The 10,802-nt window shown below is 41.4% G+C and overlaps 1 protein-coding gene across 2 annotated transcripts in view; it reads right to left on the bottom strand.

Annotated features, from left to right (window-relative positions):
• The window catches only part of LOC118332573 (A-kinase anchor protein 2), a gene marked incomplete at its 5' end in the record, with an annotated part of 63,655 nt that overhangs the window by 48,636 nt on the left and 4,217 nt on the right, over positions 1 to 10,802 (bottom strand). For both annotated transcript variants that reach the window (XM_035667930.1, XM_035667931.1), the window contains 1 exon segment: positions 4,683 to 4,763. In XM_035667930.1, coding sequence (XP_035523823.1) covers positions 4,683 to 4,763 — 81 coding nt within the window.

Below are 10,802 nucleotides of genomic sequence, written 5' to 3'. Positions count from 1 at the left end.
ACACACACACACACACATTTTGTTGGTTTTGCTCATCCACAAACAAGTCTGTTTGTCTTCATTCCTGAACGTTTTCTGTGAACTTTATTAAATATGTTTTCCTCAAATTCCAAACAATTTGCCTTGTGCTTTCATTTGGGACATTTGTGCGTTCCTATTATAATTTACAGAACTAGATTCTTGTATGTGAGCATTATGCTCTTTGATCATTTCACTGCTGTGTGATGAGACAGATGGCAGTTTCTGTTACACAAACATTCCACAAAAAGTATATCTGCTATCCAGCTGCTGCCTGAAGACACATCAATATGGATAAAGTGTAATGTAAGAGTTCTCCTCTCTTACAGTACCTCTTTCCTGTTTTATCGGCCTTGTGATGTTAATAATCCAGAGAAACTATGGCAATTTGGCTCTCCCCATTGACGTTTAACCAAACTGATGAAATTATCCTGTTATCTCTGTGTTTATAGCAGTTCTGTCTGCAGCTTTGTCTCCATGACATGTTGATGTCCGATGTAGTCACTTAAGTTCTTTAATGAGATTTACATTAGGCCTCGCATTAGATCTGCACCAACAGGGGTGAAAGTACAAATCATCTCCTCACACAGGAGTAACTACTAAGACGAATGCCAGAGCTGTGTGTTTATGCCCCTAATGTCTCATCCCTGTCTGGAACTCTGTTTTGTTACCACAACAGAGTCGAGCACTTAGCTTCACCTTTGGCTGTTTACTGTCAAAACCGTTGCTTGGCTGTAGGTCGTAGAGCTGACAATAAACAGTATGTGGGCCTCCACATACACAAACGCACTCAGACACACAGCACACAATGAACTCTGCAGAAATTATTCCAAAGCATTTTACCACCTGCTGTCAGAATGTGGCAGCGGGGCTGTTTGTTTGTTTGCGTCTGTGTGTGTGGCTGCTGCACACCCACATAGCCGAGCTAACCTCACATAGATCTTGCGCATCAAGCAAACCCATTTGTCAACCAAACTGAACGGATACGCTGTCCATAAATCTAACTTAACCTGTGAATTCAAATTTAAACATAAAAAAAACTGAAATATCTTTAGATGTTTGTAGTTCACAAGAGTTAGTGTTTCCCATCACACCTTTCCTTTTGTATATTTTGAGATTGCTCATTGCTCTTCTGTACACTGCCAAATCACTGTGCGTACCTTTAACCTGTTGCTGCTCGCTGTAGAGAAGGAGCTTTCATTTTGTGTTGATTCTGGTGGGCACAAAAGCTGTAGTGTTCTACCACCTCGTTTTATTGATTTCAAGACAGTTGGCAAATAAAGATCATAGCAATATTTTGTATGTGAGGCAAAGAAACAATCACTTAACCCGAGGAAGATGCTGGCCCGTAGCCGACCTTGACCTCTGACCTCCCTGTGGAATTTTATCAAAAAAGTACTACTGTACCAAAAATGCATTTAAGTATGTACGTTTTCTGGACCATGTCAGCTGTCAACAAAACAGTGACGTATAAAGTTGTGTAAGATAAGTGACCAGTAGGTTCCTCTGAGAACCAGCCTGCTCTCTGCTCTCTCTCACGCTGTTGAATAGACTTTCCATTTCCTGTTGCGCTCTGACACACAACCACCCGGAGCTGAAGGGAAGGTTTGGGGCTGTTTTGAAAGTCTATGCTATTCATCATAAACTGAAATAACCAATTTAGAAGTGACCAAACAATTCGCCAAAATACAGCTACCAGACTCAGATCAACGCCTCCATTCTGAGAGGCTTGAATCATGCAGCCAAGAGGTCCTTATCAAATCTCTGGGCTCCAGTCTCCATTTCCTCTCCCAGGCCACGACGTCTCTGGAGAGCCGACTACAAAGCCTGCTTCATGCTGCCTGGCTGTGTGGCACTCAGAGGTAATGGCCATTAAATGGGACTTTGTGACCAGATGCTGATAACATCTGGAGTTCAAGCCTACTGGTGTTGTATGCAAGACAACTAAACAGAGCAGTACACAGGCACTGTAGGCTCAATTCCCCGTTTAGCTCAGTGGAGGATAGAGCAAAGCGCTAACATATTTGGGTTAGTGCGGATTTGGATGATATCTGTTTTACACCCTTCTTTTTATTTTTCTCTGGGGAGCATGGAAAGTACAGTAAATAAATACGCAGGTCATCTCACATATCTATGATAACTGGAGGTGTTCTTCTTTCAGACTTTTGAGTTTGATATCTGCATGTAGTCCTCCCTTATTCATTTGTGGTGGCTTGATAAAAAAAATAGTAAAATAGGTTGCATCATTCCCTGTGGGAGCCTAGGGATTATGGCACCATATGACCCGCAATGTCTTGAAATATAACCTGAATCCAGAGGGAGAAGCCATCTATCTCCCCTAAATTCCCCCCATCTCTCTACTGCCAGTTATATAATGAAGGCATAAAATGCATTTAAAAACAGCAAATAAGCTTTTGAGACCCGGATATTGGCTGAATTATTATCAGCCAGTGATAGAGAGAAAGAAAACAGGCATTTATGTGTATAAACATTCTGCGTGTAATTACAGTATGCTGACTTCCCTGGGGGTTTTGCAATGCAGCACTGATTGAATAAAAGTAGTAGTCTAAAGTGCTGTTACTGAAGTAGCCTGAAATGTCAGCTGTTGATATAATATGTACTTTGTTACGATTATTACTTTCAATGCAGAGTAAAGCAAAGCAAAGAAAACTCTGGCAGAATTTATTGCATCAGCATTACATTCAGGACACACACAACAATATGTTTAAATTATATGTACCAAGTCAAATAGATCATATGAGGTGCTGGGTCAGTTACACTACAGTGACCAGTAAAGCTTAGATTAGTTTTAATGTGTGTTTTGCAGCTGAGACTGCAGACTGAGACTCAAGACTGCGATGAAACACGTGCGCGATAGCTTCATTAATGGTTGTACTGCCTTAAACTCATTGCCTTAATGGCCAAATACACAAAGTGCACATGGCTTTAATCAATGTTCCTGTTTGGTTGATATTTCCATAAGTGGGTGTTAAATGCTGGGAAACACCGTCATGTAGGAATCAAACCTATTTAATAAAGGAATCATTCATGCCAAGTGTGTTTAAAGGCTGTAATTAGAGAATGGAATGTATTTTTATTGCAAATATTAAAACTGGCTACCACAGATATTTGTAGTATTAATGGGCGCCTACAGCTGTTTCCCCACCCACCTGCATCTGTGCAGCATTTAGGGCTGCAGGATTTTCCGAACAATTCCTCTTAGCCATCTGTGTGTGGAAAGTGCAACTCAGTCAGCACATTATTTAACATAATTAAATTCAAAAACTATGACAAGAAAACCGAAATCAAAGTCTTAAAGGTATTTGGCAGAATGTATTTTAAGGGACATGCGTCACATGGTGAATTAATCTTCAAAATATATAGGATGCCTTTATCTGGTGTGTGTCCACCTGACAGGGCTGGCTGTGTGTTCTTCTGAGCTCGTGTGCGAGGTCAAGGGAATCATTTCGTATTGGTTGAAAGGTTCAAGAACCTCACATAAATTAACTGATGCCTGAAAGCCTGTTCATATTTTTCAACCTCACAATCTGTCAGCAGTTTGTGTCTCCGTTTACGCAGCACTTACTATTTGAACGTTAAATCAGTGTTTACTTGAAAGAAAATCTTGGCTTACCAGTAGCGGCTGGCAGTAATTATTAAGGGATATGTTTATGTGTGTTTGGATTTGAGTTGTTTTTCTGGAAAGGGCCAAGGGAAACTCTGCGCTAACAGGCCTGCACACCAGGAGCACTGAGATTTGGATGTTTGGATGGAATGAACTACTACCTGTCAGCCAGACACTGACTAACACATTTATCTGCCCGTGCAAATAATTAAACTGACGCAGGTACGTGTAAAGCAGGCATGCAGGCCTGGAACAAAACTGTAAAGGCACATGAAGTATCTTTAAGAGCACACTGTCTCTTTATCGCTCTATGACATTTAGGGTCAAGGTTACAACTATGTGTAGGAAAAAAAAAGGGACTGAGTAGATTAAGAGAAATGGGTGTCACACACACATTTGTAAAGCTTTCTTGTGATCATAGTTCATGGTCATCTGGTCATCTGTTAACTTCTAACCCTAACCTGAACTCTCTACCTTACCTTCACCTTTACACTGAGCTCATTCTAATCCAACCCTGAACTCAATATCTAACCTAAAACTGTTAGGCGTACTGTAACCCAGACCTCTGCAATGTTTTTAGACCCATTTTAGACCAACCGGTTACAGGTTATCACATATTCAGGCAGTGAATATACAGCTGTAAATAACACAAGTAGTCAGAGCGGTCGATAAGTACATCATAATGCAGAGATTTTTTCATATATCTCAGCAGAAACAGTAGCTGTGTATGAATATATAATTGATTGGATCAAAAAAATTCACATTGGCTTTGCAACATTGTCAAAAAGTTAAATTACAATCACAGTCATAGCTGTGATGATATCATTTGTGGGTTTTTTTTAATATGAGACATGTATTTATATGGCGGAGTGAGCTAGGAATGAGTAGCCTGAAAAAATTAGAAGCCATGTGTAAACAGGTTACGTGCGCCGAGTAAGTTGGGAACACTGAATGAAAACAGATTGTAGATGGACCGGCTGTAATTTCAGCAGCAGCAGCAGCACCCCCATGTTTTAAATATACTGTAACACACACCAACCTTGAGATGCTGTAGTTGTAGCACCAGGTCATCGAGCTGGCTTCTTTTGTCTTCAATCTCAGTTTGCCGTTTTCGCTTCTCCTGGGAGGCAAAAAAACAAAACCACACACAAGACAGGAAAATTAAATCTCCACTCAGAACAGGTCACTTAAAAGTTTGACTGCTCTAAGCCTCTCAGTCGTTTCAACATTTTTTATTTTTTTATTTAAGGGTACTGTTGTATTGATTGAGTGTTTTAATGTTAATGCTCATCAAGACAAGATCCCTTCGGGGCAATTTAGGTTTTCATACATTCAATTTAAACGTGAGCAGAGACTTAATGGCCTCTTATGCAGCACAGTGTCCAACTCAGTTTAAATTGATCTCATTAGTGTAACAGCAAATCCCCACTCCACTGACTCACTCTGTACCATTCGACTTCTCATTCTGGAGAGATGGGGGAAAAAAATGATGCTCGGGCGTACGCAGGGAGGAAGTGAAGTATCAGAGGGTCAGGGCTTATCGAAGGCTACAGGGTCTAGGGTCTACAGGCTATGTGGAGGGGAGGGATTAGGCCTTGAAGCCTCTAAATGGCACAGAGATTGAACCTGGAGTAGGGAGAACAATCCTTAATTTCATGTGGAGATGAATGAGGCTGACGTTTGGAGGCTGGGCTGGGCGGACGGTGAGTGGGAGGTTTGAAACTGTAAAAAAACGCACTGAGGTGATGTGGAAGTCACTATATGCATGGGAATATAAACAAAGCTGATCCCAGTACAACTCTGCTTGGGGCTGAAGGGCATGAGATACTGTAGATGTGTATGTGGCTTTATCTCTCTCTCTCTCTCTCTCTCTCTCTCTCTCTGTCTGTCTCTCTCTCACTCTGTCAGTGGGAGCAGAACAAGGATTTCTGGGACGTTTCCTGTCGGCTAAATATAATCATTAGGGAAAACCCCAAAACGCGAATAAACCTTGGATAATCTCTCAAAGGGAGTAAAACTGAGTGACACAGAATAGAAACAAGAGAACTGGATAGAGTAGAAAAATGGAAAGGGCAGAGCTAAACAAAATGACACTGAAGAAAAAAATAGAATAGTTCAAGTTGTTCAAGTGAAGAAAACAGGAGAAAACTGAATAAAAAGAAAATCAAGTTTAGATTGAAGGACATGTATGAAATACTATTTCCAACATAAGGTGTTGTTTCACTACTTGTTGTATTTCTGTTTCTTCAAAGGACCATCTGTACTCATCTGCATTAAAATCGGCAACTCCACCATCATTTTCTCCACTTTTTACCAGAAGACACTTGTCCTCATCAGAAAAATAAATGACTCATTTGCCCATTTAATATGATTTATCTTTACATTTTCCTGACAAGCGACGCGGGCAAGTATCCTGGGCAGGAAGCTGGGGTGGAAGGTTGGTCATACAAGTCATCATCTGACTTGGACGCCGGAGACAGCTCTTCGCCCACTAACAGTTAATAATGGCAGCAATCTCTCTGTGCCTGTAATGTAGTAGCTGTAGTCATTTAAACAATCTATTTAGTCATTTAGAGTATTGTTTTGAACATTTTGAGCCATTATTACACACAGTAGAGAAGTGACAGGATATAAGGGCCTGGCATTGGGGTTCATGGTTGGCATAGTTAAACTGAACTACTTGTTTTTAAAAAAATCTGGAAAACAAGGATCATTGCAAACCCCTAAAAAAGCTGAAAGGAACGGAGTAAACGGAGAACAGAACGAACAGAACCAAACAACTTCATAAGTTTTGCTGGCAGATCACATCACAAAGCTGCACACAGACTGTGAAAACATCTGTACCAAACCTGAGGTCATCTCTCTCGTTCTCTCTCTCTCTCTCCCTCTCCGTCATATACACACACCCACTCATGTATGTACACACACACCACAGCAACCTACACAGCAGCAGTTCTCATGGCTTGTGAAGTACAGTCACAGAGCCAGAGAAGAGGTATGGTCACCAGATGTCAAGGACTGGTGAGGACATGTGGCTGGGGAATGGGCAAAACACACACACACACACACCCAAATAGACATCCACAGACACACACACACAAGTAAATACACTCAGAAGCACAAATATGCACACAGATAACACTAATATATTCTCAAAACACAACAGTGCTCTGGCAAAGTGTGTTTTCTGTGTCGGAGAATCCTTGACTGTACATAAATGCACACAGACATATGTTTGACATCTGCAGATGAAAAAAAAAACGTCTTTCATCTGCAGATGTCAAATTGGTTGTGCCATTTGGTTTCCATCACATTCCAAAAATAATGTATATGTATAGAATGGGCATTCCCGTCCACAGCAATCCTCTGTTTAAAACACAGAACTGTACACTAAATGTAACAGTTTATATTTGTGGCTAAGGGCTCTTTGGGGCTGATTATGGCTCTGCGGCAAATAACACAGACTCTTCATTCATTTCATGAGGCGATGCAGTGGGGGGTGACCGCCGCAGAACAAACTAAACAAAAGGAGGGCACTCTGGTAAAAAAAATAAATAAAAAAAAGCTGACAATGACTTTACTTTTTTCTGCAAGGGACTGCAACATAATCTTACTACACACTGCTCGGGCCAATCAAATACTGTTCATCCAAGCACACGTACATTGCAGGTAATAACTGCCGAGGCAGAGGGATCGTCACCGTCTGCGAGAACAGAAACGGACAAGTTAATTAAAAGATGAAAGTAATCCGTAGCCTTGTGCAGTTGAATGAACGAGAGAGAGAGACCCCAGGCCCTGCTCCGCTCAGAGAACACATCCTCCTCCTCAGGAAAATATGTTGACATTCTTGGTGACACACTCATGACTTCCCACACTCTGACTCACAGAGTGTTTGGCCCCACTTGGCTTGCTGCTGAGCACTGACACAAGGGACATCACTTTTCCCACTACTGCTGACACCATCCAAGAAGTCGGACATTAATACAGAATTCTGTGTTTGATATTTAAAATGGGTAAGCCCCGCTGGGGAATACAAGTCAACCAAAAGTCTCATGGACTGGGACGAACTCGGTAACCTCTCGTCCTACAGAGTTGAACATTTTGGCAGTGGAGAGGACTTACAGTATCTGATAAACAGCGTGATGAACTTTCGCTCTCCTTCTGTGGTGTTCTTACCGGAAAAGACAGAATTTAAGAGGCTAAAATTCAATGTCTGATGTTCCTTTCAACCCTAAACCCCTATATTTTTGGGCTGTTTCCTGAAGTAGTAGTTTGCATAATGTTCTCCAACATACTGATGTATGAGCGAACACAACCTGATTTGCAAGCAGGTATTCAAGGGTCCAAGCCCACCAATTTTCAAATAGCCAAGATGAGATAAAAGGCCCATATACTGACTGAATAGCTAATAACAAAGAAAAAGTGTCAGAATGTGTACATAAATTTGCATGTGCAAACACGAATACACTGCCTATACTGCCTATAAACAGCCTGCTGCACCACTGATATACATAGTTCACACACCCTGCATGAGGTCATGCAGACGTGATTATAATGTGGTAAAACAGTGATGTAACTCTGTTACGCTCCGAAGTTCTGTTGGTGTAAAGCCCTGTGAATACCAGCGAGCTACAGATCTGATGGGTCACATTCTGCACATGCCAACACACCCAGCAGAGACATCTCACAGTGAAGATCATCTTCCAATCTGCTGGTTAGCCATACCTGAACGCTTAGAGGACAGAGACTGAAATGGACCGGCGGTTTAATGTCATGGGTTTGATTCAGCACTTACTGAGCTTGGAAGATCTTACGATAATAGTGTAAACAAAAGTAGTGCTTACAATGAGAATGTGTATGGATTTAGCGCTGAAACCAGTCATCTAACAATAGCCCTTTTTCACAGAAGGCATTCTGACATGAAATAGTTGGGTAAACACGGTACACATGATACTAATTAAGGTTCTGTTCCATTTAGTGTAGCACAACCTTTCCAGTGAGCCAACCTGCACAATAGCAGCACCCTGACTCTGTTTGTCCTGAACGGAACATAACCTAGTATCATTTGCATCATCTGTATTTACCCTACGATTTCAAGTCAATATGGCTGCCGTGTAGAAGATCTATTTTGGTAATGATGAATTGAAAATCATCCAAATCAATGAAAATGTTCATTTAACCAATAGTGGCGACTATATGAATGCGATGTCCTTTTCAGACAATGCTAATTTGTTATGTCTAGAATGAACATAACGCTAACCTGCTAACTCATTAACCAATGTTGGTGTCAAAATATGCAAACTTAGCACATCGTTGAAATGTCTTGCATGTAGGTATCATGTGATAGCAGCAGCTGGTGACTATACTCATGTCCATATTGAGGAGAGACACGAGTGTGCATACCTCTGCATTCACATGGACATACACACAGATAAACAAAATGCCCTACCATTTTTTTTTAACGTCTCCCGATGGCAGTCTTGTGAGATGACAAACCAGTGTGACAGTATTTTTTTGTGCTGTCACTCATTGTTTACTATCCAACTAAGCTCAAATGTCGTGAAAATATTTTTTAAACCAGTAATGCCTACTAGAACTGCATTCCAGCCTCTCCTGTCTCTGTGAACCCTAACCCCACTCACTTGCACACACACACACAGAGGCATGTACACACAGAAACACACACAAACACACCAGAATGTCCAGTAGACAGCTGCTGCTAATTTTAGACGGCATGTAATGCCTGGTATGCCTCAGACCCCCTACTACCCAACAAACCACATCCCCTCTTCCCCCTCAAAATGACTTTGCACCCAAGCACACTCCCCACCCCCATGAACTGCTGAAGTTCTTAAACCGAACGCTCCCCCCAACCCCCAGCCACCTATCCACTCCTGCCTGTCCAGGATCCAATCTGCTCACTTGGTAGTTGGCAACACCCACTCACACAAATATTCAATATCCAAGATACTAATTCAGGAAGCCCATTGAGCGATCATACACGGCCAGTTGAAACTTAACATATACTGAATCTGACGCAGTGACTCATCATAAACCAGCAGCTGTGGCTTTGTGCCGTCTGCATATACAGTATTTCCATGTTAATAGAGCAGATGGGGGCAATCCGACAACTCTTTTTGACCAAATAGGCCTGTTCCCATGTTAACTAAACAGAAGCTTAAAAGACGGCAAACATCTGTCATATAGGCGGGAAATATTTGATTTAGCTGCACTTATCCAGGGCTGGAGAGCTGTAAACAGTTTCACTTCAGAGAGAGCACATGAACACCAGGATGTGTCTGATTCAATCAGACATGTGTTTGATTGTGAGCAAATAACTAAAACAGCAACAAACAATCTTTTAGAGAGGCTATTTCAGGCTAAAAAGTTTACAACAGTTCGCAACAGTTGATTTAATTTCCATTACCTATTCTAGTTAAAGGTAAAATAGCTGCAAATTAAAGCAAATGACAGGAAGGAACAGGCTAATTTGTTACAAAGAGAAGAAAACTGTAAGAACTGCTCCTTTCCTTTAAGGCCTTCAAAGTGTTTGAAATGTTTTATATTAGCAGTGTGTGTGCTCACAGTAACAGTTAAGTAACAGGTATGTTTGGCTTGGAGCACAAGGCAGTGCCATTAAACCTGAGCCCCATGATTCAGACATAAGTGCAGTGGAAAAGCAACTTAAAGTAACAGAAGGTGTAAGTGTGTTAGAAATGTGTGATCACAGCCTACAGTTAGTATTAGTAAGTAATCCATAGTTGGGAGAAAACACTGCATTTTGGAGACCTCACATAATATTTTCCAAGTTGTTTTCAAGGGTTCATTGCTATAAGTGTAACTGCACAAACTGAAACTATGCCTGCAGGCAGCCCAGCCCCCAACTCTATTTACTCTCTTAACGCAGCCCATTAGCCCGGCCCTCCAACTTTCATACCACAGTCACAAATCTCAGTACATGCCAAGGTCTATAGCTACAGCATCCCCCTCACCTCACCCTAAGTGGATCCAGAACACTGACCAGCTTCCAGAATGACCCGAGCCACAGTCTTGCAGGATTGTTAAGAAAACTCATAAAGCAGCAAGAAAGATAGCAGGCACATAGATTTATAACTTCAAAAAAACTTCAAAACACCAGTTTGACACCAGTCTGTGCAAT

Source organism: Morone saxatilis, unplaced genomic scaffold (assembly GCF_004916995.1).
Source record: "Morone saxatilis isolate NCDOM2014 unplaced genomic scaffold, NCSU_SB_2.0 Contig21, whole genome shotgun sequence".
Lineage (NCBI taxonomy): Eukaryota > Metazoa > Chordata > Actinopteri > Moronidae > Morone > Morone saxatilis.
Note: the sequence above shows the minus strand (reverse complement) of the source record. Positions and strands in the feature narration are given on the sequence as shown.